At 42.9% G+C, this 27,259-nt stretch overlaps 1 protein-coding gene across 2 annotated transcripts; it reads left to right on the top strand.

Annotated features, from left to right (window-relative positions):
- The first annotated feature begins 689 nt into the window (after window positions 1-689).
- TMCO1 (transmembrane and coiled-coil domains 1) lies at window positions 690-27,259 on the top strand. Of its 2 annotated transcripts, XM_033092892.1 has the most exons (7): window positions 696-911; window positions 1,356-1,433; window positions 7,518-7,577; window positions 11,629-11,675; window positions 13,239-13,306; window positions 15,497-15,641; window positions 25,579-27,259. In XM_033092892.1, the coding sequence occupies exons 1-7, from the start codon at window positions 842-844 to the stop codon at window positions 25,675-25,677; spliced, it is 567 nt and encodes a 188-aa protein (XP_032948783.1). In that variant the 5' UTR covers window positions 696-841; the 3' UTR covers window positions 25,678-27,259. The 2 variants fall into 2 exon arrangements, with proteins under 2 accessions (XP_032948784.1, XP_032948783.1); XM_033092893.1 differs by lacking the exon at window positions 15,497-15,641 and having other exon boundaries at window positions 690-911.

Raw genomic sequence — 27,259 nt, 5'->3', positions numbered from 1 at the left:
AAAAGGTAACTTATATCCGACCCCTGTGGGCACTTGGGCTCCTGACCCCTCTCGAGACACAGCCCTCACTCCCTGCTGCGTGTTTTCAAGGCTCCGTGTCACCTTGAATCACGTCTAAGCAGAGTGAGAGGCCTTTGCTTTCTCCAGAAGCTCCCCTCCTCCCCCCCGTCTAGGTCACGTTTCCATTCCTCTCGCTGGCTTTCGGGACCACCCCCTCCATGGGTCACCGCAGCATCCTGTGCACACCTCTGTGAAAACCCTCATCACACTGTGTGTGCAAGTCTCGCTCCTTCGCCAGGACCACACAGGCTCCTGGAAGCCAAGGTGCACGACTTCCACGTCCCCAACTCCAAACAGGCGATCAGCGTGTGTCGTACGTGTTGGCGGAAGTCAGTCTTCCGACTTCGCATCAAACCGAGGCTCAGCCGTGGAATCGGCCCGAGAGGTGGGGCCGAGGGCGATGCGTCCTCACAAGTGGCTCCTGGCCGCAGAGAAGGCGCGCCCCGCCACCCCGCGAGTCAACGCACCGGGCGACATCCCGCGCCGCGACACCGTCTCAGCAGCCCAGACGCCAACTCTCGCGAGACCCGGCCTGAGCGCCAGCCCGTCAGCCCAGCCTCGCGCCCGGACTTTCGCTAGCTTCGCGCGGCCACGCCCCTCTCCGGAAGGAGCCCTTCCGGCGCTCTGCCCCGGAAGCGGAAGTGGGACGAGCAGCCTGTCAGAGTCGCCGTGTTTGTTCCTCGGGGGTCCTGAAATCTAGGGAGGTCGTCTTGGCTGCGTTTTCCCTGGCCCTCGAGCGCTTCCCCCCTGGCGGGTGGGAGGGCAGAGACGGAAGTGCGAGATGAGCACCATGTTCGCGGACACGCTGCTCATCGTGTTTATCTCGGTGTGCACGGCTCTTCTCGCCGAGGGTGAGAGCGGCGGCTTCCCTGACGTTCGAGCAGTGCCCGAGGGGAGGGATCCTAGGTCCGGGGTCCCTCGTGCCGCCCAGGGAGAGGTCCCCAGCCTTGCTTGCTTGGGGCAGCTCATTTCCTTGACTTCAGAGCATCTCGGGGCAACACGCGCACAGGAGCGGGAGGCGTCGTGTGGACTCGATGGCCCTCGAGTCGTGTGGACCTCGACCAAGGGTTTTTGGTCGACGGTAGATTTCCCGTGCGGGTTTGTGGAGACCCCTTTATATCACGTCACCGTTGCTGTGGTTGAAGAGTCAGTTCTCACATTTGAAAAGACGTTAACTGCTGGGACATAGAAAGCAAAACGTTAAAATCCCTCCTTACCCGATGGTAACCACTGACGACCGTTTGTTGTGACTGTTGCGGACGTTTCTGTCTGAACGTGAGCTTTTCGTGTTTCAGGTATAACCTGGGTCCTGGTTTACCGGACAGACAAGTACAAGAGACTGAAGGCGGAAGTGGAAAAGCAGAGTAAGAAATGTGAGTATGGCAACATCCTTTAGAAATAGTTTCAAGAGGTCAGGCTCATTGAGTGCGTGTTCCCAGTACATACTTCAGGAGCACCAGCTATACAAACACTATATACGGAGATGAACCCGACTTGAAGTCTGTTTCGAAATACAAGACTTTTGTGCAACATGTATCATACACACTGGAGCAGAGTGAGGGACCTGAGAGGTACATGTTACGTGCTGTGGTGGCTCTGAAGGACAGGTAAGGGCTCAGGGACGCCTTCGTGGTGCAGGTGACCATGCAGTCCTTCACGGAGCGTTAGGATTTGGTTCGAGAAGGAGATGGGAGAAGGATCTCCAGGCAAGGGAAATAGCGGATGTGCAAAAATAGGGACATTTTAACGAGGAAGGTCTGTTTGGAGCACAACAGGTCATGGTGATTGGTGTCCAGGGAAGTGGTGTCTTCAGGGACAAGTCAGGTGTCAGTTGGGTGAGGCGGGTGAAGGAGTGTGTGACGAAAGCATTACGCCCGAGGAGAGTTTGTTATCTATAAATATAACAGGAGCTCCACAGGACACAGCTGAGGGGGCCGCTGGAGGTGTATGGCGCATGATTCATTATAGGCTTGATTTGGCTCTCAGGGTTCTTTTCTGTCTTACAAAGATTACATCCAACTGTTGCATCTTAAAATTCCTGTGACTTTCTGTATTCTATGACTTTTCTTTATGTCTTCATAAGAGTTTGAAGCTTTCTTTCTTACCGTGTCTTACTTGATCCACATAGCAACCCTTTGTGGTCAGTCATATAAATATTATGCTCCCGTTATAGAAAAGGAGATTGAGGCTTAGAAAGGTTAAATGACATACTAACGTCACAGAGCAAGCAAAGAGTTAGAAGACAAACGCAGGCTTTGAAATGACAGTTTATTGTTCCTTTATTTATTGTTGATAATGCACCCCAACATATTTTAAACCAGGCTGATTATTTTTACCTTCACAAATGTCCTCCTTCGGTATTTCCCTGTTTGGCTTCCAATAGTACAAGGCAGAAACCGTGATACACTTTCTTCGTTTGGCTTCCAGGACACCACACTCTCTTGGTTTTGCTCTCATCGTGCTGCTCATTCTTTTGCAATTTCCTTATTGTTTCCTCTTCTTGACCTCCCATTGTTGGGAGTGACCTCCATTCTTTTTTTCTCTACACTTACTCCCTTGGTGAACTCCTTCATGTGCTGTGTCTGCCAAAGACTCCCAAATTTACATTCCTAGCCCGCTCTCCTTAACCCAGGAGTCATACATCCAACTGTCAATTTGTCCGTTCCATCGGAAAGTCTAATACACATCTCAAACCCAATAGATCCAGACTGAACACTTGTTCCTCACGTCCAAGCCTGCTTCACTTGTAGCTTTCATGGTTGTGGTCAGTGACAGTTCTGTCCTTCCAGTTGCTCAGGCCATCATCCTTGTATAGTTATGTTGGACTCTTCTCTCTCTCAGCCTACGTCCAATCCTGTCAGGCTGCCTTCAGGTATATGCAGAATCTGACCACTTTTCATCACCTCCGCTGATAGCTCCCATAGTCCAAGCCGCCATCATCTTTTGCATGATTACTGCAGTAGCCTCCAACGAGTGTTTCTGTCTCCCTGTAATCTGTTCCCAACATAACACCCAGAATACTCCTTTGAAAGGCCTATCAGATCGTGTCCCTCCTCTGCTCATAACCTTGTGATCGGTGTCCCATTTTCATTCAGAGGAAAAGTCAAGTCCTTACAGGGGCCTGCAGAGCTTCCTCTCGTACTCGCTCTGTCCACTCACACTGGCCTGCTTGCTGTTCCTCACTACACATCAGCCACACCTGTGCTGCGACCTTCCCTCTGCCTAGAATGTTCTTCTCTGTGATATCTGCTTAGCTAACCCTCACGTATTCCTCAAGTCTGTTCAGAGCTCCCCTCAGTGAGTCTTAGCTTGACCGCCCTATTTAAAACTGCAGCCTGCCCACCTCCTACCACTGCTGCTCCTGAACTCCCTCCCTCCCCGTCTCGATTTCTTCCCCCAAGGCTTTTCTCGCCCCCTAGTATGCTCTGATTTGCTTGGTGTGTTGTTTATCTCCACCTACTAGAACGCACGCTTTCCTGGGGCAGGGTTCTTTTTTGTTACAGTTGTTCACGGATGCAGCCCACATACCTAGAACTGGCACATGGTAAATGTTTAAAAATATTTGCGATTTGGGCGGCAGGATGGCTCAGTTGGTTAGAGTGCGAGCTCTCAACAACAAGGTTCCCGGTTCAATTCCCTCATGGGATGGTGGGCTGCACCCTCTGCTACTAGTTTGAAAACGGTGACTGGACTTGGAGCTGAGCTGTGCCCTCCACCACTAGACTGAAGGAGAACGACTTGACTTGGAGCTGATGCGCCCTGGGGAAACACACTGTTCCCCAATATTCTCCAATTAAAAAAAAACAAACATTTGCTGATTTGAATGCTCTCGTCTCTCACCTGTACGTGCTGTCCACTCGCAAGCCCTGTTACTGTTGTCCTCCTGTGTAGTTTGCAATCTTTGCTCACCTCCCCATTGCTGGCTCTACCACGTAGTCTAAACTTCTGTCACGTTTCATTTGACCCACTAGCCTCCTCATTGGTCTGCTGCAGCTACTCAAATTTATTCTCTGCAGTACACCTAGGATAATTTTGCAAAACACAAATCTGGCTGTGTTACTTGCCCTTCTTAAAACACTCAGTTTCTTCCCATTGCTTTTAGGGTAAAGGTGGACCTACAGGTTGGCATGGTCTGGTGTCCCCCAGCCCCCGACCATTTCTTCTGTCATGTTTTGTCTTGCTCTCTGTTCTCCAGACACTCAGGCCTTTTTCCATCCTCTGGACTTAGTCTTGCTTTTTCCTACGACGGGGCCGGGCCTTTCTGTCTGCTGTTCCCTCTCCCTGGAATAGTTTTCCCAACTCGTTTTGTCTCGTTAACTCCTACTCAATCTTCAGGTCTCCAAACCTTCGTTAGTCTCCCAGGACAATCAGGTCTTCCTGTCATGGGCTCTGATTTTTCTATATACCTCTCCTTAGAGAACTGTTAGAATTACAATTTTGCCTGTGTGCGATTATGAGTATTCAAGTCTTCTCTCCAACGGAACTGTAATTTCTGGGGGGCGAATGCCATTGTAGCTCTAGCACTTACCACAGTGCCTGGCATAGATTAGATACTTGATAAAAGTATGTGGAATCCATGAAAGAAAAAATGGTCTCCATGGTATAACACCATATATATTTTTGGTGTGATCATAGACTAGTTAGCCAGCATGCGGTGGCATCCATATATAAATTTCCTCACATCACACGTATCATTTAGTGGTCTCATGAAATACAAAGCACATTTAGTTTCAAATCTTTTTAGATAAATATTCGCTCCCCTTAAATATTTATATAAGTAGATTATGGACTTCTTTATCGATTTGGGGCTTCTTTAGTGTCCACACTAATTGCTTTGTCTCTAATTATCTCTATTCTAGAAATAAGTTAAGTCTTCTTCATTTTGCACCAAAATTCAAAGTAGTACAGTTGCCAGGCAAAGCTTCCATAGTTAAAGTTTTAATATAATTCCTCCATATGCTCGTTTTGAAGATAAGTGTGAGGTAAGCTGCTGAGATCGGAACGCTCATGGCATTGCTTACAGTCCCAGGTCCTCCACTTTAGATCGTCTGTGGAAACCCCGTCGGTATGTACCATTTCCCTTTCTGTGATGACTGGACACATTTCACTGCTTGCTGTATGTAGAGACTACCATGATGAGGCAATCCAAACCGAGTGGGCATAGATTCTGTCTCCTAGATATTTGTAAGCAGTACAAAATAAATGGGCATAGATACCGTCTTCTAGATATTTACAATCAAAGGGACAGCTGTTATGTTTAGCATCGGAGACATTTAATAGGAAAAAATAAAATAAATTCCCTCTTTGAACAGATGTCCTAATTGCAAATACTATGTAATGCCTTCTGACTTTCTGTATTCAGAGAGTGGTTGGATCTAGGCAAGAAAAGTTTATAGAAAAAAATAAATAAATAAAAGTTTGTAGAGCATTTGAGGAATACAAAAAATAAAAATAGATTTGACTGAGAATTAGATTGAGATTTCCGGTACTGTTCTAATCCTTGGCATTATTTGGAGAATACTGATATTACCCCAAAAGCTCTCCTCCTGGGGTTTGGGCCTTTAACAAAAGATGCTTCTTTAAAGGTACCAGGTTGGTTGATTCAGGTGGTCTCTAAATACCAATAAATACGGGTATGCTCAAGATACCAGAAAGCACTTCAATAAATGAGAAAGATAGAAGTACATACACTTCGCTTCTCTGACACAAATATTTGAGGCATTTATGAAGTACGGATTTGTGTGAAGTGTTTCTGTTATTTACAGTGAAACAGGAAAGCTTTGTGAATAACTTACAAACTGACAGAACTCTGGAATCCAGAATACAGCAGTGCCTGCTCATGGGCCAACATGTGTCTTCAGCCTAGAGATCTTTCATTTTCGTCAACTCTGACGTCTCCACTTCTTGTGATGGGGTGAGGCTCTGGTGAAGAACGTCAACATGACGGAGTTTCTCTGTGACCTCAGGAGGGTAGAAAAGCATGCGATTGATCTGTCTTGTCCCCAGATTGATCTATCTTGTCCCCAGCCTGCTGGAAGACCGGGTGGACGTTCAGAGCGTCCGCTCCCGTTTCTGTCCTCCAGCCTTCTGTCTTTTCTTTCCCTTGTGTTTTGTGCAGTCACGGTTAAATGGCCAGTAGTTGTGTTACAGTCCTTCTGGGCGGGAAGGAAGTATTTTTGTTTCTTTGGCTAGTCAGAATGATAAAGAGTAAAACAGCCAATGATTTCTGTCCGTTTCGTTTTCTAAACGGCTGTTTCTGTGACATCTTGTAGAGTTTGACTTAGTTTCCTTTTATGGTCTCTTACCGGTGTAGTAGGTTCATTCTATATCTCTCCCCCCTTATGTATGTTTTATGTGTTTACCTACCTAGAACAGGACCTGTTACTTAGAGTCCAACATATATGTTCGTTCTCTCTCTCCTCTCTCTCTCCCCCCCTTCCCCTCCCTCCTTCTTTTCCTCTCTCCCACCCACACACACACACACATTTTATTTTAGTCAGCACTTTACTATTTTACTTGCACTATTGTGGTCCAATTGAATTTTACATCTCTTTCATAAAGCAGTAATACCAGTTTTACTTGTAGAGTTCAGGCAGCATACTTAATGTAATCAGGGGAAGTGTCCTACCTGCCAGTTCTCTTTAATGCAACTTCTAGAGATAACACACGCACTGTACTGTTTGCTAGTAAAGGAAGTACACTAAGATAATATGTGGAACAGGTAATGGAAATAAACTAAGGTAATTTTTGACATGTCTATTCTTCGTCCATTCATAGGGGATTAAAGATAGTAAATATTAAATATAAATATATTACATGATTCCTTTTTAAAAGCTTGCTGTTACTTTACCGTCATACTGAAATACGTCAAAAACAGTTGGTTTTAGCTTTTTTGGCCCTCCCAGTCTTCCTACCCTGCACATATGTCAATCTTGCCTATTTTCTGTACCGTACTTGTTATTTGATTATCTGTACTCACCAGGTTGTTCTCCAGAGGGCATGGTCATGCTTAATCTTTTTATCTACTCAGAACAGTGCCTGTTACTTAGGCAGCCAGTAGCTGAATGAATGAATTCCTACCTTCTGTAGTGAATATGAGAAAGAATGTAACTACAATGAACCGTAGTTACATAAGAGCAGAATTTGAAACTCGTGCTTAGATTCTACCTAAGGCAGTCACCCGCAGCTGATGAAAATCATCTCAGTTTTTATTTTGATTGTGTTCTTCTACCATCCTTGATGGGTATTTGATTAATGACGCTTACAGTGTCGCAGTTTTAGTCTTGGAATGTCAGCAGGTGTGGGAGCAGAGCAGCCGGCTCAATCACGGTCATAACCACAGTCAGCGTGTGACTTCCTTACAAGCTTCCTTTGTTGGTTCAGCTTTGATAAAGCAGCCTTTGTTTCTTGAGCATAGCGCATGATTCATTTTTACTGTCCTATTGTGTTGTTTACAGTGGAAAAGAAGAAGGAGACAATAACAGAATCAGCTGGCCGACAGCAAAAGAAGAAAATAGGTAAGATGGGTTATTGGTGTGCACAAATCTAGATTTTCTTGGAAAAATAATTCTCAGGTGACGATGATACAATAAAGATAGTAATAGTGGTAACTCGTGTTTGTGTGATTCTATGGTTTACAAGCACTTGCAGACGTTATCTTACTAGATTCAACCATTTTGTAGGACAAGTTTAAGCAGTTGCTCCATTTTTGCTCTTAGCTTTGAAATTTCAGTTTTACCAAAATGATGTTGACAGTTGTGGCTTTTGAAATTGGCTGGGGGTCTTGGCATAGTTTGTAAAAGCATATTGTTTTTCATCTGTGAGATGGTTATTTTCAGTTAAGACTGTGTTATTTGTAGACTATTGCCATGGCTTCCTTACTGAGAATTGGCTGGTGATGGAAATCCACCAAGGGGTAGGAAATTTTCTGCTGAGTAATTTTTATCTAGTCTGAAAAATAATGACATGCTTTTGGTTTTTCCGTGTATTTTAGAATTTAATTACAGAATGGAATTCTGTTCCAAAAAGTCAATTTCTAAATGATTAGATATGATTATGTTTATGATGCCTCTTGATTCAATAATCAGGAGAAAATTCTGTATTTGGTCCAGAAGCTGTGCCTCTATCCCTAGGTCACTGCTGTTATATCCCAGGCGAGACTCCTGCCAGGCTGGACTATGCCAGTGTCTATTCTGATTTAAGCTTTGCAGTGTCGTGTAGGGGTATCAGATGTTTTCAAAATGGCCTACTCATTTAGTTCCATGGCAAGATGGCACCGTACGTCTGCTTTGTACGTGTCAGTCATTCTGGTAGGCCCTGGAGAGACAAAGTAGGGAACAATTCTGTAGTTTAAAAGGTCTGTCTAGAGAGGGAAAACAGAGCAGTGCAGTATGGTAAGTACCTATATGGAGAATGTGTTACGTATAAAAGTAAGGAGACAGTGTATCCAAACCAACTGAAGGGAGCAGGTTTTCTTGAAGAGAAAACGCTTTAGCGGAATCTTGAAGCTTTAGTGTGAGTTAGCTACAGAAGCATATACGGAAATAAAACGCTGCTTACTATTAGTTGAGCACTTACCATCTGCAGCGCCCTGAGGCAGGCACTGTACATATTTTTAAATCTTCCTAACAATGGACAGTGTTACCTCATTTCTATAGATGCGAAGGTGCGGCTTAAGTGAAATAACTCGCCCTGGGTCATTGAGTGGTTTGGTGGGATAAAGTCACTGGTAGAGGAGGGGCTTACTATAACATAAGACCAGCTCTTATATTAATTTTTACTCCAAAAGGCTCATTAGAGCTGATGGTCCGGCTAGGTCTTATTTTCGGGGAAACACGGTATTTAGTACACAGTTGGATGTATGGTTTTGGAGCTGGCAGAGAGAGAAAGGCTACAAACAGGTTTGAGAATCATATGCTTATGAGTAGTAAACGAGATCGCAGAGGCAGACCATACAGAGTAAGCAAAGCAAAGGGCTGTGGATGGAGCAAATCTTGACGAAGCACAGATATTTAAGAGGCAGCGGAAGTGCATCTCAGTAAAGGCAAACCCAGAGAAGCTGCGAGGGCTGCTGGCACAGAAGTTGGGGGCAGAGTTTCGGGGGCAGGAAGGGTCCAAAAGTGATGTTAAGTATCTCAGGCAAAATTAGTGATTTAGCGGGAGTGATTTCAGTGGCATGATGGGGGACAGGAGCCAAATTGTATGTAGGTCAGGGAGATCGTGCGCAGTGAGGAGCTGAACGTATTGAACATGGACCCTTCTTTCAAGTAGCTTTGCTATAAATTGTGGGACAGGAAAGGTAGAAAGATGCAAGAAGGCAGATTACCGGCCCCCGTTACATTGACAACAGAGTTATCTGAACTCAAACTGTCTTAATGTGGAGTGCAGCCTCGAGTTGTTTGCTCACCAGAAAAACATCATTAGAAGTGAAAAGAAATGATATTTACGAAGAGTTCCTTATCAAAATCTTATCAGGAGTCACAAGACATAATATTTATGAGTTGTTGCTTAAAAGACAAACAACCTGTCCTTCCTCTAGATTTGTAAATTTTGCTCTTAGAGTAAGCCAGACTATCAGACATTCTTTTGGACTTTATCAAATTGCTTCCTCTCTCCTTCTCCTTGCCGTTTGCACTGAGGCATGTCCAGCCAGACACAATTTATTGTAGTACCATGATAGGGTGTTTTTGAGAACATTATCTCCAACACCCCACGATAGTTTTTACAAGACATTATGGAAACTCTGTTAGTTTTCATTAAGAAAAGCAGTGGTTGTCATAAGTGATGGATTTATTTTTATCTTGTGGATACTGCACTTGCGCTGATGGTTTTTTCCTCCCCCTTTGAAGCAGCTGCTATTCATCTCAGCAATGTTAGGGACCAATGAAATGTGCCTCTGTGGATGGGCCCTATGTACCGGTTTGTTGTGATGCAACCCTCGCTCAGATTCCCCACTTGAGCTTACAACCACATAGTAATTGTGGGGGGGCAGGCTCTAAAGAATGCTGCTGCTGAATTTTCAATAAGAGGGCAGGGTCCGCAGGTCCCATTTCAGACAAGCAAACGTCGTGATTGCACTCGGTGAAGCTCTTCGACCCTGGTCTTAGGTAGAGCCGTTAATTTGAAACTGAGGTGTCTTTTGCATTTAAAGGTAAGGTTCTGTTTCCCATTCTTAGTGTTGGTGCGGGCGATGGGACTATTTTACATTCCCCTCCCATAGGAGAGAAAGAAACTCATTTACTTTTGATGCCTGACTTTGATTTAGCTCTTTTGGCTGCTGTCAAGCTACCTCAGGTAGTGAGGGATTTATTTGAGGGATAAAAGTGACCCAAAGTCAGGCAAAGCTGAACTGGCTGGTTCCAGGAGGGCAGGGGCCGTGTCAGACGGGTCCTGCAGGCAGAGCGAGCCCTGAGGTGACGCCAGACGGGGCCCTCTGTCCAGGGCTCCTCTGCTGACGGGCTCCTCTCTCCTGCCGGTCAGCTGCCCCACCCCTCTGTAGTGCTTCTCCATCGTGTAACTGGCCTTCACCTACCTGTGGCTGGTGTCCTGGGTTCTTGCTATAGCAGCGTTCCTGACAACGTGCTCTGGGGGCCACTTGCGTCTGTATTGCCTGAGACACTTGCTAAAAGCGAAGGGTTCTCAGTCTGCGTCCCAGACTTGACTGAATCAGCATCTCTGGCTGTGCTGCCCGGGACTCTGCTTTCTTAACAAGCTGCCCAGGTTCTGCTGAGCTAAACTGAAGTTTGAGAGCTGGCACGATACTGTAATTTTTCTATTTCTGCTCTCACCGGTAATTGATTTAATTTCCCAAGATTTTCTGGTTTTTAAAACTCGATTGGCTCAGCTCATCTTTTTATGTCATAGATCATGGGAAAGACTGTGGCGTGGCCACCTTTGGGTCAGTAGTGGCAGGACAGGGGTGTTAGGAATATTCATGAGGCGGACCTCCAGCAAAGACCATGGTGAGAGGCAGATACCCTTCGAGGCAGGCTGAGAAGGGGCAGGCGTTCTGAAGCTCACCTTCTGTGGGGGGCATCTTCCTTCCTAGAGACGTGGAGGGATGGCAGGACATTTCTAATTTAGTTTGTTGGGGGCCCTGAGTTTATATATTTATTCTACCCTTTATGCTATTTGGATTTTCCATAAAAGAAGGCTGCATCAGGCTTTAAGTTTTGCTGTCATTTCCAAATCTACATGAAATTTCAAGGGTATATTATCAATTGGTCTTCCATTCAAGACAACTCAGAATATAAAACAGTCACGGGATAGCTCTCTTAATCTATAGAGAGGCATCTGTTCCCATCGATGTAATTTAGGAATACAGAATTCAGACAATACCAGAGGTAATTTTTTTAAATTAAACTCTATAAAGATTTTTATTTATTTAAATTGAAATATTTTGGTGCTCTGCTGCCCTTGACTTTTCTGTTATTAAAAGTGTACAATATGCCGGGTAATCAGCTCACTTTATTAAGTGATAGTGAGGTACTGTTTCAGTATCAGTGATAGTTTAACATCTGCTGTGTGCCAGGCACTGTATATATTAACCATTTCGTTAATTCTTCTCAGAGAGGCAGGAAGAGAAACTGAAGAATAACAACAGAGACCTGTCAATGGTAAGAGTCCTAAATATAACGTCCTGGGAAACCACATCATGGTTTTCAGAAAAAGACCCTGATTTGCTTCAAGCATACTGCCCTTCCCTTTTCAGAAATGTCTAGTCTGTGATGGTTGTAAATAATATCATGACAAATATATGGTGATGGAAGGAGAACTGACTCTGGGTGGTGAACACACAATAGGATTTATAGATGATGTAATACAGAATTGTACACCTGAAATCTATGTAATTTCACTAACAATTATCACCCCAATAAATTAAAAATAATAATAATAATAATAATACCTGGAGTGTTCCTGGACTAGATGGAAGTTCCTGGACCATACGCTCCTGGGCTTAGCCTTCACTTCCGTAACCTGAGAGCTTTGTCAGGCAGTCTCAGACGTCCTTGGCTTGTCCCTTTCACACAGTTCTTGATTAGCTTCCCCCTTATGTTTATGTTCTTTCTTCCTTCCTCATGTGAATGGTGAATCTGGTTGTTTGGTGACCTGGGCAGTCCCAGCGTAGGGACTGGAGCATTGTAGACGGCCTTTCTTGTTGCCTTTCGTGTTTGAAGAGTCCTCTGTTCTGAGTGTCAGGCATGCCATGAAGTGGGAGGAAAAGTGACTTCACTGTCCATTCGCTCATTATCTGTAAAGAGTTAAGGTTTGTGCAGGGTTTGTCCTATGTCTTTCTAAGGCGTAGGTAAACTAAGGACACGGCTTGACTGGTTTTCCTGCTTAATTTCTGTATATTTGACATAGGACATCTGAACTTGCAACAGTTGGCTTTGACTTACTGAGAGAGCTTTGCTCAATTGCTTTATCTTGAAATTCTTATTAATTAAGAAAGATTATAATTTAAAGGTGTATTTTTTAAAATAGCGTTTCTTTTCTCTTGACACAATTATTACATGTTATCATAGCAAATTTGGAAACTACAGAAAGAAGAAGAGATAAAAATTGCCCATAATGTATCATCCAGATATAACAACTTCATAATCTTTTGTTTATTTATACTTTTATGGCATATGTATTAAGAAAGCTTCAAGTAGCAGAATACGTAACAAGCAATGGCTTAAACAGATAAAGGTTGTTACTGTTTTCCTTCATCCAAAAGTCCAGAGGTTGGTGGTCCTGGAGGGTTGGCAGCTCAGTGATGTCATCAAGGATACAGGGTATTATCCTTAGCTTGAGGTTGTTCATCGAGGACGCAGGGAGCCGTCCTTAGCTTAAGATTGCTTGGATGTTTGGGGGTGCTTTACCTTCAGGCATTGCGTTCTTCATTCCAGGCAAGAAGAATGGGCGGGAGCCTGAAGGGATGGACGCTAGCCAAGTTTGTCCTTTTTGAAAGTCCCTTCAGGCCTTGTACTTGTAACAACTCATGGGCCAGAATTGGGTGTCATGGCCGCCCCAATACTGTTCCTCAGATGGTGGCAAGGAGAAGGGGGGCTTGGAGGTGGAGGGTGGTTAGCCAGTAGGCAGCTTTTGGCTAAGGAGCTCCTTTAGAAGATGGCATGAAAGCAAAACTTTTGGGGTGTGCTTTCGTGTGAAATGACAATTGGTTGCTCTCCCTGCAGGTTCGAATGAAATCCATGTTTGCGATTGGCTTTTGCTTTACTGCCCTCATGGGGATGTTCAATTCCATGTGAGTACGTCGTCTGTGGTTTTGCCCAGCTGGCGCTCTCTGTGTGCGCTTGTGTGAACAGCGAGCTTTTTGGTGGTATTTTATTTTACTATTGCAAATTGATAGAAAAGTTACAGGAATAGTATGTCCATTATCCAGATTCACAAGTGTTAACATCTTGCCCCGTTGACTTGCTCTTGTTTCTGTCTCTCCATTTCATGTATGTTCTCATACTTACATTATTTATCCATTTTTCTAGTATGCCGTGGGCTTCAGGCTCCCTTACCCATAACTACCAAAGTGTGTGTTTCCTAAGAACATGGACAGTGTCTTATCTAGCCTCAATCCAGTGATCCAAATCAAAGACATTTAAGTCTGATCGACTACAATTATGTGATCACTTTTTCACCCTCTTAATATTGGAGATCCTTTCTGTACAAAGCGAACACCAAGGTATTATAGGGCCTTCACCAGGAGGGTAGTCATGTAAAGATGTTTGACTCTTAAAATAGAGCCTTAACAACTGTGATCTTCTCTCATGATACAGTAAGAGACTGTTGTCTAACCTAGCACGCAGCAGGCCTGAGGAATTGTGGAACTGCTTTTTTGTTTGTTTGTTTAAGTAAATTTTATTGGGGAACAGTGTGTTTCTCCAGGGCCCATCAGCTCAAAGTCACTGTCCTTCAACCTAGTTGTGGAGGGCGCAGCTCAGCTCCAAGTCCAGTCGCCATTTTCAATCTTTAGTTGCAGGGGGCGCAGGCCACCATCCCATGCGGGAATCGAACCGGCAACCTTGTTGTTCAGGGCTCGCGCTCTAACCACCTGAGCCATCCAGCTGCCCTATGGAACTGCTTTTGACAGAAGCTGGGAAAATATCCAAAGAGGACCAACAATCATTTATTACTTTTCAGGGCTCACCTGAATCCTCCCAGGTGGATTAGAATTTTCCTCACTCACTCTTGTCCTTCCCTTTCTTCTACTCTTCATCCCCAGCTTCGTTTCTGTCTGTCTCTCCTTCTCCCTGTGACCCCCGCACCCCCAATCCACTCTTCTCTCCCCATCTGTTAGGTGCCTGCTTTGTGCCAGGCATCGGAATAAAACAAATAAGATATGGCCTCGCCCTCAGTCAGATCTGAGTTTTATGGGAAGAAAAGACAAATACACTGATGGACGTTATACTAGAAATGCATGTGTGTCAAGTATAGTGGGGGGAAAGAAGTGATTATTTTACCTACGTGAGGGAGCAGGGGAAGCGTCTCATGGCTTTAATACAAAATTTTCACTTAATTAATGAGGGACCTTTGGAAGATTAAATAACTTCCCCGAGGTATCCAGAAGTCTCATTATTTCTAATCTATAATTCTAAACTCAATGCTCTTTTTTACTGCCATGCTTTCTCTCATCTTGGGTATGTATCACCATAAATTACCAGGCAAACCAAGCATGGCACGGTTTTATAGTTAACTGGTAAACTTCATTAGTACAACTCAAATACTCAAATATACTCAAATATTCTTAAGTTTAGTTTGTCACATTCTGGATGGTATACAGCTGGCTAAGTACTCATCTGTACTTTTCTAATTTGATGTTTCTACATATTTTTCTCATACTTCTGATTTTTAAATAATATGTTTATAGGTTAGTAGTGTGTGTGTGTGTGTGTGTGTGTGTGTGTGTGGCCACTCTTCCTGGCCTTGGCTTTATTGCGTGATTACTGCAAAAGGTTTGAGTCCTGCTTTACTTGAACTTCAGCATTTGATTTTATCCCTTAGTCTCATGTGCAGATGAGTTCTAATGATCTAGAGCGACTCAGGAATAACTGACGGTTTCTACCAGCCGTGATACTGCCTTATGTTCATGTGATTCCCTTTCTTTATATTGTTTGTGAGGTGTTGTAGGAAACAGTCTTTTAATCTTTCCCAACATGCACACACCCTAAGTCTGAAAGGCTGCTCTATGGGAAGGGCATCTGCTTCAAATATATTTTTTGCCTGCAAAAATTAAGACTCATCGTTTAGAAAAGATTGGTGGGAAAAATCTCCATCCTTCCTTATTGCATTCTTGTATTTCATGTCTCTTTAAAACATCACTCTTTCTTTGTTTTTTAGAGCTCAAGGGACTTAAAGTTCTATTTCTGTCCCAGATTCTTTTCTGGAACTAAGAAGCTGTCAGTCTTCCAAAAATAACAGTTCTTTGTTTTTTCCTTTTCAGATTTGATGGTAGAGTGGTGGCAAAGCTCCCTTTTACCCCCCTTTCCTACATCCAAGGACTGTCTCATAGAAACCTGCTGGGCGATGACACCACAGACTGTTCCTTCATCTTCCTCTATATTCTCTGCACCATGTCCATCCGACAGGTGAGGGACCACACCCACTGTCAATACCGACAGTCAGGTGCCACATAACGAAGCTTGGGCGACGACGGTGTGCACGTAAGGTAGCAGTATACCACGCAGCCTACGTAGGTGTGCGGGCGACCGTGCCCTCTGGATTTGTGTCAGTGCACTCTGATGTCCGCTCCACCACGAAATCGCCGATGCACATTTCTCAGAACATGTCCCCATTGCTAAGCAACGCATGACCGTGTATCCTTCCTTGATGTCATCCCCTAAGTTAGCTTTTGCGTCTGTAATACCAGGAGTGTCTGCTGTTGCTCCTGAGATCTTTCAGGTGCTTGTTTTAAACCCCCACTGTCCCATCGAATGCCACTGTAAATGTGGGGAGGTCCAGACCGCTGCCCCCTTGGGTGAGAAATAGCTGTAAAGCCAGAGGTGGGTCCCACATCCCATTCTTGGGGCTCTCGGGTTCCTTCCTTGTTGCAACTATCTGAAGGTACAAAAGCAAAGAGTGGGTTTGGCTCTAACCGACTGAGTCCGGTCCAATTTGGTGATTTTAAGTGATTCACAATTGAGATAAAGTCTGGGTTACAGCAGTGTGATCTGAACCCCTAGGGTGAAAGAACGTGGAGGAGCGGATCAGAACATACATGTCACGCCTAGAGAGTCTCGGGTTTAAATGTGTTGGCGTGACCACCCGCGGTAGCGGTTTTCCTAAGGAGTTCTCAAGCTGGTCCTCTCATCCTCAAAGGCTACTTTCTGTGACTCCAGTGACCCCAGTGCTGTTAATCTTTCTTGCTCAGTGTGGTAAAATTGACATAACATACAACTTCCTATTTTAACCATTTTTAACTATACAGTTCTGTCACATTAAGTACATCCCACATTATTGTACAAGCATCACCACTATCCAGCTGTAGAAGTTTTCCATTTTCCAAACTGAAACTCTGTCCCCATTAAACACTAAGTCCCCATTGCCCTCCCCTCAGTCCCTGCACCCACCATTCTCCTTCCTGTCTCCAGGAGCTGGAGACCTCTTACTTGTGAATGTGACCTCGTATAAGTAGAATCACACAGTATTTTTCCTGTTGTGACTGGCATCATGTTTTCAAGGTCCATCCGCGTTGTAGCATGTGTCAGAATGCCCTTCCTTTTTTAAGGCCAAATCATACTTCATTGTGTGTATATAGCACATTTTGTTTATCTGTTCATCTGTCCGTGGAAAGACTTCACCTTTGCACATGGGTGTATAAATGTGTGAGTTCCTGTTTTCCCTTCTTTGGGTACATATCCAGAAGTGGAATTGCTGGGTCATATTGCAATTCTGGGTTTAAGTTTTGGAGGAATCACCAGAACGTTTTACACAGCTGCACCATTTTACCCAGTACTGTTAATCTTAAGGCTTCAGTTCACCTCCAGCTTGAGACCATTTTTTGAAGGATACAAGTAGTTTCTCATGTTTCAGTTTCAGTGAGTGAAAACCATAATTTCGCTCGCTCACTCGGGATTAATGTTTATGCTAAACGTGTGAAAACGTATATTTTATATGCAAGTTACCTCCAGCAATGGGGTAGCCTTGCTGGTTTTAATGAGGAAATCTTACAGTAAATTAGAATATAGCATCTAGGAGAATGACAAGCACTTCTGTTATTAGTGTCTTTAAAGTGTCAACAGTTTAATTGCTGAAGTGATTAGATACTTTTATCACTGAATTTCCTGAATTTATGTTTTAAAGTCTTTTATTTATGAAAGATTATGACCACACTTACACGTCAGTTAATAACATCTCTGCAGGATTACCCAGAGTCCACTGCCTTTTCTACATGTAAGTGCTGGTGTGATCAAACCCACCAGCCCCAGTCCCTTGTCACACCCCTTATTATCAGGCGGTATCCCATTAGCTTGAAGTAGGGTATCTGCCTGCTTCAGGCAGTTCCCCCATCCTTAAGAGAACTGCTGATCACGTTAGTAGTAATTCCTTGATGGACTCGTCTGTATTCATTTCATGACATTGAGCACAGCCTGTGAAGCTGTGTGCTGAGGCTCAGCGGACAGTTAGTGGTAAGCAGAGCTGACGTAGGATTGTGGGCCTTGCTCTCATGGAAGTTGTTTCTTTTGAAGTAAAGTTAATTTTCACCTTTAGTTTCACTTTTTAAAAAATTGTTATCAAATATGAGGGTATGGAAGTACATTTAAAATTATTTCTGTTATTCTAATCATTTCAAATAGAAGCAGATTAAGCAAAGATTAAAGTGTTTGTGAGTCTGGTTTTCATCTATTACGTAATTTTTCCCATTCTAGGATGTTATTGATTATATGATTCTCTGTTGACTTAAGAGCATTCAAGGGAAAGAAATACTACTATGCTGGCCACATAAGAGTTGAAGACACCTTTCTAGTTTAAAATGGTGTGGGGAGAGGAGGAATGCATTGTAAGGTTGAGGAGATGTAGTATTTGGAGGTTTCAGTCTTGTTGCCTCTTCGGCTCAGTGTCCTTGGGAAAGGCAGATAACCTCTGACTGTCAGTTTTCACAAAGTGAAATGGGGTTTGGTGTACAACCTCACCGTGTTACCATAATCAGATGACAGAGATTCAGAATGGACGCAGTGGTTCTTAAGGCAACACTTTTTTCTTAACCAGTTAGTCTCCCCCCACCGTCACCCCAGCACCCTTGGCGTATTTTTAAAATTAATATTTGTTTGCAGTCCAACGTAGGACAAAGTTTCTTTTCACAGATTAAAACATGGTGATTTGTCATATTAACTGAAAATAAATGTAATTACCTTTTCTCATTTTATCTTTCTCCTTCTACTTCCTTAATGTTTAATGATTAATGGGTTAGTTGCCTTGACCTTCACATGACAAGTATTTCCTTTGTGTGAATTTGTAACAGCGGAAATGGTAGGTCTGCCAGCTTGCATCAGAGGTGTTAAGTTAGCCCAGGCTAGTGACGGAGACTTCCTTTACCACTAAAATTAAGGTACTTGCTTTTTTTTCTTTTTTTTTATTGTTGTGAGTCATTAGTGGATTGAGTAAATGGTTATCTCCTCTATATAAACTGCTCTAAATCTCAGTAAAGATCCAAGTAAACTTACTTGGTAAGCAACTAAGGGGTAATTGGTCTATTCTTGTAAATTTATATGATTGTAAAAGTTATGAACAGAATTCTCTTGTCTTTGAAAGCAAACAGGATTAGTGGTTCTGAGGAAATGTGGAAGAGTTTCTTCTCTTTCTTTTGTCACCCACATCCTAATATATAACTTGATGTATGTATGACCCTAGTCTGAAAAAGTATCAGTAAGAATTTCACATTGTCGCCTTCAACAGGTGCATGTGCTCAGGATGGTGAAAAAAATAAGTACATTTAAGTTTTTTTCTCACTCTTTTGGCTTTTGTAGGAAAGCCTAAGCATTTTGATATGCCTTGTTATATGTATAAAAACAGGTTCCACTTATGTCATGTCAGTGTATCTGAAAGTCTTCAAAACGATAGAAGAAGCAGATACCTGCCATCTCCTGTGCCTCATCATTCATTTATGTCACTTATTTGAGGCTTAGAACTTAATTCATTAATGTCAGCATAGCTCGTCTACAGGCAGGGTATTTAACTTCAAATCAGAGAATGCATGTGGTTCCAAAAATGATAGCTAACGACTCATTGAGAAGAACATTATCCAGGCAGCATCTTAATCTCATCCTTCGTGAACTGTTTTTATGCCTGAGTTGAAGGCTTCATTTAGAATGTTCCGTGTCATTGCTGGAGATTGAGTCAAGTCTTTATACTATGGCAGGAATCCTCTGATGCTGCGAAAACTGGGGTAAAAAGCCAGGGTCTCTACCCTGGTGGAACTCACGCTGTGTGGGAAAACAGACTCATAAATCATTGTCGAGTGTGATTGATCCGTGTGTGTGTGTGTGTGTGAGTGTGTGTGTACCATGTGGTATAGGAGGGAAAAACCATGCTATGGATACGTAATGGCTGCAGAGATTGGTTCTATGAAACCAAGATTTTATACAAAAGGGCCATTTGAGTTGTACCTTGAAGAATAAGTGGAGGTTTTCAAATCTTATCAGAGTGGTCTTGGCATAGGAAGCGGTTTGAGGGAAAGCGTGAAGGCTGAGAGTGGGCAGTGAATGTAGGGACCACTGAGTCCAGAGTGGTTCGTGGGGTGTAACAAGAGGTGAAGCATGTCACTGCTTAATGTCTGCTCCTTACGCTACAGCATTGATTTCTTTTAGAGTTTCTTATAGTGCAAGTCTGCTGGTGACACATTCTCTTCATCTTCATTTATCCGAAAGTATCTTTTTATTCTTGAAGGATATTTTCATTGGATATCTGGTTTGACTGTTTTTGGTTGTTTTAATCCTTTCAGCATTTTAAATCGCCTTTCTGCTGTCTTCTGGGCTTCATTGTTTCTGATGAGAAGTCCCACGTATCTCTGTATCCCTGTAGATAACATGTCACTTTTCTCTGGCTGCACTGTGATTTTCTCTTTTAAGTTTAGTTTTTCAGCAATTTGTGATGTACCTAGGGTTTTAAAAAATTTTTTTTTATCCTGCTAGGTTTTCATTAAATCCGGGAAATTTTCAGCCATAATGTTTTCAACTATATATTTTTTCTGCCCCATTCTCTCTTCTTCTGTGATTCCAGTTACACGTTAGTTTTTCTGGTATTGTGTAACAGGGCACCGAGGCTCTTCTGTTCAATTTGTAAAAGTCTTTTCCTCTCCGTTCTTTAGATAATTTCTATTAATCTGTTGTCAACTTCACTGACTGCTTTGTCATCTCTAATCTGAGTTAAACCTAAAACCATCTAATGATCTTTAAATTTTGATACCGTATTTTTAGGTCCAGAATTTCCTTTTTGCTATCCTTTTCCCTGCTGAGATTTCTTATTTGTTCATTTATTATGAACATATATATTTTTTTATGTTCTTATGCATCGTTATTTGGCTGCTTTAAAAACCTTTTGTACTAATTCCAACATTTGGATCATCTCAAGGTCGAGCTCTCTGTTGCCTGTTCTCTTAAGTATGGGTCATGTTTCCTGTTTCTTGATGTGTCTAATAATTTTGGATTGTATCTTGGACGTTGTGAATGATAAACTATAGAGACTCTGGATTCTGTTATTCTTTGGAAGAGTGTTGATTTTTGTTTGAGTAGGCAATTAACTTGGTGTTCAAACCCCAAACTCCATCTCCTTTGTAGTATGCAGTACCTGAAATCTCAGGTATGTTAGTCAGCTGGGCTGCTTGAAGGCTATCTCACACATGGATAGTTGAAGACTCAGCCAGAGATTTGGGCAGAGGTTAGATGCAGAATTTTGGACCCCCGCCCCCCGCTTAGCCCTCTATCTTCCATGATTCTTTCCCTCAATTTTAAGATGCTATGGTTGCCCTAATCCCTGTCCTTTGGTTCTTTGAACCAGTAACACTACAGTTTCATTCTGTTTTGGACACTCCACATGGTGCTTCCTGGGTCCTGCCATCCATTATGAGATTAAAAATGAATAAATAAAACATCTTGAACTAAACTGAAATTCAGAACATTCCCCTTGACTGGTCATCAAATAAGGGGCTAACCACAAGCTATAGGGGAATTTTTCATTGGAAAGATGGGTGAGACAGAGATTGAAATTTTCATTTGATCCCCTGATCCCCAGCCACCCACCCACCTCCTCGCCCCCCCCCCCCAAAAAAAAGAAAAAGACCTTCATTACAAGAGAGGCCTTTGGAGAATCTAGGACAGAAGATACTCGAAATTACAAAGGAAGTAGCATTAGCTAATGCGAGTCTCATGTGCTTAGTCTCCTTCCAGAGTTCCAAGCTCCACTCTGCCAGGCAGTGTAATTTGTCACAAAGGCGACACATTGTAGAATGTCAGAGCCACTGCAAGGGGACTGGACAGCTCTTGGAAGGTGTTTATCGGGGAGGCTCGAAAGGCCCAGCAGCAGGGCTCAGCTCTATTTTGTTTTCTGTATTGTGTTCTTACGGGAGATTTTGTTTAAAGAAAGGATTCTGTGGCTTAAAGGGTCTGAAAACAATTGATCTAGAGAGCCTCCCCTCCCGCCCCGCACCCCCTGTTGTTTTAAGGATAAGGAAACTGAGAGGTGGTACAGTGAAAAGACCTTGCCTATTACATTTTTACCCAGTTTGCCTGTGCTGGAGCTCCAATCTTCTGATTGCTAACACAGTAATATTTCAGATACACCAGTGTTGTATTATCACTTTTTTGTTGTTACATATTTAATCTCTCTGTCATTCTCCCAAACAGCCTATTCAAATGTAATGTGAAAACCCTGCGGCTGTTGGATGGGCCATTTGAGGTGATTGGCATTACACACAGCTTTGTGGGTCCAGAAAAGATCTGTTACGGGAACTTGATGAGAAATTGTAATCAGTTGTAAGTGACGTCTGGTTGCCAGATGCCAGAGAAACAAAGAGCCAACTGGTGATTGCCATGGCTAAGTTATTTTAGCCAAATGACTCAGGAATAAAATTTAGCAGAATGTGTTTATTGCCAGTGACCTGGGTCTTCCCAAAATATCCAGTTAGCAACCAACGACTTCCTCTTCTTGATCACCGGCTCTTACCCTTTGCGAAGAGGAAGGCACGCAAATCCTGCAGCGCATTTTCTGGGTTTCCTGCCAATAGAAGGCGTGATTACGGGAAAATGTTTTTCCTTTGTTTTTCCCTTCTGACATACACTCTTCAGGTGTTACCCTGTTACACAGGCCTGGACAGAAATTCAAAATAAGTGTTTTACGTTTTTCCAAAATCTGTGTTAAGTGTTGTTCTGCATAATCTTTATAATATACTAAAACCCCTGCCTTTTAGCAAAATTCGTATTTCTAAACTAAATATTGCTAATTAAGAAGTCCTGAAAAATGACCTCCAGGAGGAGAATTGAGAGACTGTGCAGGAGAACAGTCAGGTCGAGTTGCATGGAAGATGTAAAGGAGATAATACGTATAGAAATACCTGCTGCTACTCAGTGAGCAGTACTCAGTGCTCAGTGAGTGCTGATTTACAGCCCGACAGTGGGTCCCCTTTTTCTTCTCGGCACATAGGGGTTCTCCTAAGCCTCTTCTTGACTTGTGAGGATTTAAGTAAGATACATATAAAGTGTTTAAAACGATGCCTAGTAGCTGGAGATAGCACCCACAGAAATATTTCTCTTTATATTAAATTACCCTGTTTAGTGACATCAGAGGCAAGGAATGAGAAAAGTGTGTACAACTATTATTAATACAACTGTTATTTTTCCATATAGCCTTACAATAGTTGTAAGTGTTTTTATAGACTTTATTTTTTAGAGAAGTTTATAAACTTTATTTTTTAGGTTCACAGTGGTCTGCTCATACATAGTCTCCATAATTGTGACTGGAAAAAAAATAGGTCAGAGCGATTTTAAAGATTTTTATTCTTAAGATCTGTTAGCAAGATGTGGCTTACTAGAGGAAAACTGTACTTTGAGTTGTATGTCAGTTCACGTCCTGACTTGTAACCTTTCTCTGCCTCAGCGTTCTCATCTCTAAAGCGAGGATGACTAAGGACTGAACATGGAACTGTCTGACTAGTCCTTGGAACTGTCTGTAAACTCGCAAGTGCAGCGAAATGGAGGCTGTTATGACTACCATAGAGAGGTGTGGCCCCTCGTCTTCTATTTAGATCTCTTGCATCTGGAGACCATTCGCTAGTTCCCACCTGTGTGGGACTTCACCGATGGGAGCAGGGGAAATTTTATCTAGGAAAAACCATCAGAAGACGGGTTCATTTGTGAGACTACCGTGTAGGAATTCCAATGGATTGTTTAGAATGTCAGTAAAAGAGAATGTCTTGCAGGGACAAAGGTGGGGTCTCTGGTCCCGCTCCCCACATAAGAACGCAGGACATGGTGAAGCCAAAAAGGAACACCCACGGAGCCATAGATAGGGGAGTCAGACCACTATATTCTCGCTGGCGGCTGGGTTGGAGACACAGGAAGCAGGAGCCACACGATCCGCACCTGCACTCTGCTGTGCTGACTGCAATCCGCTCCTGCCAGCTCAGCCACCATCTTCTTGCTAGCGCCCATTTGCTGCTAGCGTAGCCACAGCAGTTATATCAGTGGCCAATGGCTCACTGGTTACAGCTGATGGCCAACTAGCCACAGCTCATGGCCATCTACTGCCCCAGCCAGCACCTTTCCACGTGAGGCCCAGAGCCTGGAAACTGCTCTCTGGGACTCGGTCCCCACAGGACCCCTGTCTCGACAGAATAACTGTGCGAGGATCCCTGGTCTATTTTGTCTAGACCATATTATTGTGTTTGTTAACTAGACAGTGTGCTCGTCAGCAGCTAATTCGGTCATGTCTTATTATTTCAAATTTTGTCTTTAAAATCACTTCCCATAATGCCGTGTTTAATCCTGGATACATTGTGGGTGGTAAGTAAATACTTACTGATTAAATAAAAGAAATTGGAACCATTTGGTCTTCTCATTGCTTTGTGCAATGGATATTTTTAGAGGTGGGCATGAGGAGCTATTTTTAGTATGAAAGTAATACAGACGTTCTCCAGCTCTACCAAGGAGAAGTAGCCTGATCTAATCATAATTGATTGGCTTCCTAACTGGTTTTCAGATTTCTTTTCAAAGTAAAGCATAAGCTATAGTATTGTGAATGCATAAATAGGTATTTTATGGTAAATATAATTTAGATGAATTCCTAAGGTTGTGTCTTCATATTCTTTTACATTCTGTTACAATATGACAGATTGTCATCAGAAATCCAAACACATTTGTATCAGTCATCATTCTTCATGATGAAGGACCGGGAGTGCACTTCAGGGAAGCTTGGCTGTGGGTTCTCGTAGTGCCTTGTGCCCAGCTGGTGCTCCGTAACTACTGGATGATGCGTGCAGACGTGCTGGCCTGCCTTCTGCAGGGGGGCGGGCGGGGGGGTTGTTCTGAAGACCAGAACTTGAACACTGTATGGAGAGAACCCATTAGATGAAGAGTCAAAACACATTAGTTTTACTTACAACTCTGCTCTTTATTTAACTCTGGACAAGCCATCCTACTTTTCCAGTTCCTCAAATATAAAATGAAAGAATTGAAGAAGAATAATCAGGTGACCTTTAAGCCTTTTCCCTCCTCTAGATGCCACGCAGAATCTTCACCCTGACCTTTCCTTAGCCTCTCCACATTCCTAAGCCTCCGCCTTCCCTCTGTACAGCGCCGTGATGAATCCCCACAGCACCCTGTCCGCTCTTGCGTCCGTCCGCCTACTCCACCAGCTGAGTCATCGTCTTCCCAGTGCATTGTGTTTATCCGCAAACTGTTTATGCTGGTTTTACTTGTTGAATGTATGTAATTGAACGTTACACTAACCGATGACATCTGAGTATAAAAGTAGTTTGGTTTTTTTTGAGAACTAGTTTAATAAAGATGAGTTTCTAAAAAAACACTAATGAATTAGATAGAAATGAGACACTGAAAAAGGTGAGGGGAGGTGTCAAAATCTAGGAGGATTCTGGACGCACATCACTTTGCAAGAGTCGTAAGTTCTCTCATTTCTTTGAAGAAATTGAAACTGAGTATTTCAGTTTCAGCTTAGACTGTGCAGCAATGACTGAATCCGGGCAGAAGACCCGTACTCCTTGCTTCAAGACATAGCTCATGAATGTACTTTAAATGCTTTGTGTGAAAGGAAACGATTACCGCCGTCGATGCTTCTCCATGTGAGAAAACCAGCTTCTTTGGTCAGTAGACTGAAGCCCCCTCAGATAAAGGGGCGTTTCATGTCTGTGAGCTCCGTGCCGGTGGAGACCTTTGTGAAGCTAACCCGGCAGAAATCATCCTGTTTTAGGTCACGAGGGTACTTCTCGCTCGGAGGGCTTTTCGTCACACGGCATCTACGTAAAACTCCCTTCTGTGTCTCATATTAAAACCAGTTTCTATTCTATTTCCCTCACAGAACATCCAGAAGATTCTTGGCCTTGCCCCTTCGCGAGCTGCCACCAAGCAGGCCGGTGGATTTCTTGGCCCTCCGCCTCCTTCTGGGAAGTTCTCTTGAAATCAAGACGAACCCTCGAATTCCTGTCTTTTTTTTTTTTAGATCTTCAAATCAGACTGGCAACTATTTTGTAGCAAGAGCCACCGGCAGCCTTAGCATGTGGGCCACTTTCTAGTTTTCAGTTATTACTAGACTTTTCCGATAGGATTCCAATGAGAATGGCACCCAACAAACAAACATGACAGCGCTTTCAGTCACAGGTGAATTTTTAAAATAAGTGTGTTGATTAAATAAGTTCAAGTGATGTTTATGTAATGAGAAACTATGTCTTTCTTGTGTTGCCGGCATGCACGTTTTCTGTGGCACCAGCTCTCAAGATGGCTGTGTGCCATGAAATTGGCTGTCCATGAGCACTTAGCAGTTCGATAGAAAATTTTAGTTTTTCTTCAGTTAGTTAGTGACTCTTAATCGGAACTACTTGTTTTGCGTGTGTTTTTTTAAGCCAAATATATGATCCACGATCAATAAAGAGGCCAAACTTTTAGCTATTTCATCTATAAGGAGAGATCTGTTTCGTTTTGCCATGTTTTTAGATATGTTTTTAGTGATCCGAACATAAAGACCTAAAATAAAAGTGCTTAATGTCATATTTTATCACGTTTGCCTCATATGCTCAAGATACGGAGTTGTCTCTGATAGGAATTGGAAAACATAAGAGGAAAGGAAAGGAGTGACTCACGGGGGTATAAAAATGAGTGTCCTCAGCTGTTCCTTTCTTACCCTGTACAGTCGATTGGATTTTTATCAAGGAGCTCTTAGCAGGATGTATTACAGAAGAAATAAAGCTATCACGTCACAAGAATGGAAAACCAAGGAGATGTTAAAGGCTACTGCCACTTCACAATTAGTTTTTTTTTAATTACTTGCTCTGAACATTTTTCAAGACTAGTCATTTGGACCACACTCTAGAACCTGACCATCATTGAATGCCTCGAGATGACATTTCAAGCCCAAGAAGAAGCCTCTCAACAAAATACACGATTTGGCTACTTTGCCTACGTGAAGGATAGATGGTCCCCTTTCTCGTTTAAAAAAAAAAAATCAAGCATTATTAATACCTGCATTAGGCCACTCAGGTTGTGCTCGTAATATGCTGAAGTGGTAAGTGTTTTTAAAATGCAGATAAGCCTGAATTTCTTAACAGATAGCAATCCAAAATCTAAGCCAGTGGGAGATTGGAAAGCAAATGTGTGGAGGCGCTCACACTTGCTCAGCCTGTGGTCCCTCTTCTCCTGGGACCACAGGTCATCTCCACTGGGTCAGGGACTTAAAGTGACAGTGGGTTAATGAGCATCCAGAATTCCCTTAGAGCCAAATCAAAATCATTTTGCCACGTACTAGTATGTAGTAGGGCTTTTTCAGTATACTTCACAATTTTGTGTATTTTAATTCTGGCCTTCAGTTCAAGTAAAAGTACCATATACTTTCTCCTTTTTTTGGATTGATTCTGCTTAAGTTACAGTCTTCTATTTTAATTTACTTTTTCCTTTGAGGTTTTCAGCTTTTTTGGAATGGGAAAAAAAAAATCTCACAAATGAAGGTTTTTAAAAGTATAGAATAAAGAACACCCAGATACCCATTA

Source organism: Rhinolophus ferrumequinum, chromosome 22 (genome assembly GCF_004115265.2).
Source record: "Rhinolophus ferrumequinum isolate MPI-CBG mRhiFer1 chromosome 22, mRhiFer1_v1.p, whole genome shotgun sequence".
Taxonomy (NCBI): Eukaryota; Metazoa; Chordata; class Mammalia; order Chiroptera; family Rhinolophidae; genus Rhinolophus; species Rhinolophus ferrumequinum.
This window is presented reverse-complemented; position numbering and strand designations above follow the sequence as displayed.

Bases quoted from the DNA above. Each gene is read 5' to 3' on its own strand.
- TMCO1 (XM_033092892.1), top strand. From the start codon at position 842: ATGAGCACCATGTTCGCGGACACGCTGCTCATCGTGTTTATCTCGGTG. The intron at 11,676-13,238 runs GTAAGAGTCCTA...CTCTCCCTGCAG, and splicing joins ACAACAGAGACCTGTCAATG to GTTCGAATGAAATCCATGTT. The intron at 13,307-15,496 runs GTGAGTACGTCG...TTTCCTTTTCAG, and splicing joins ATGGGGATGTTCAATTCCAT to ATTTGATGGTAGAGTGGTGG.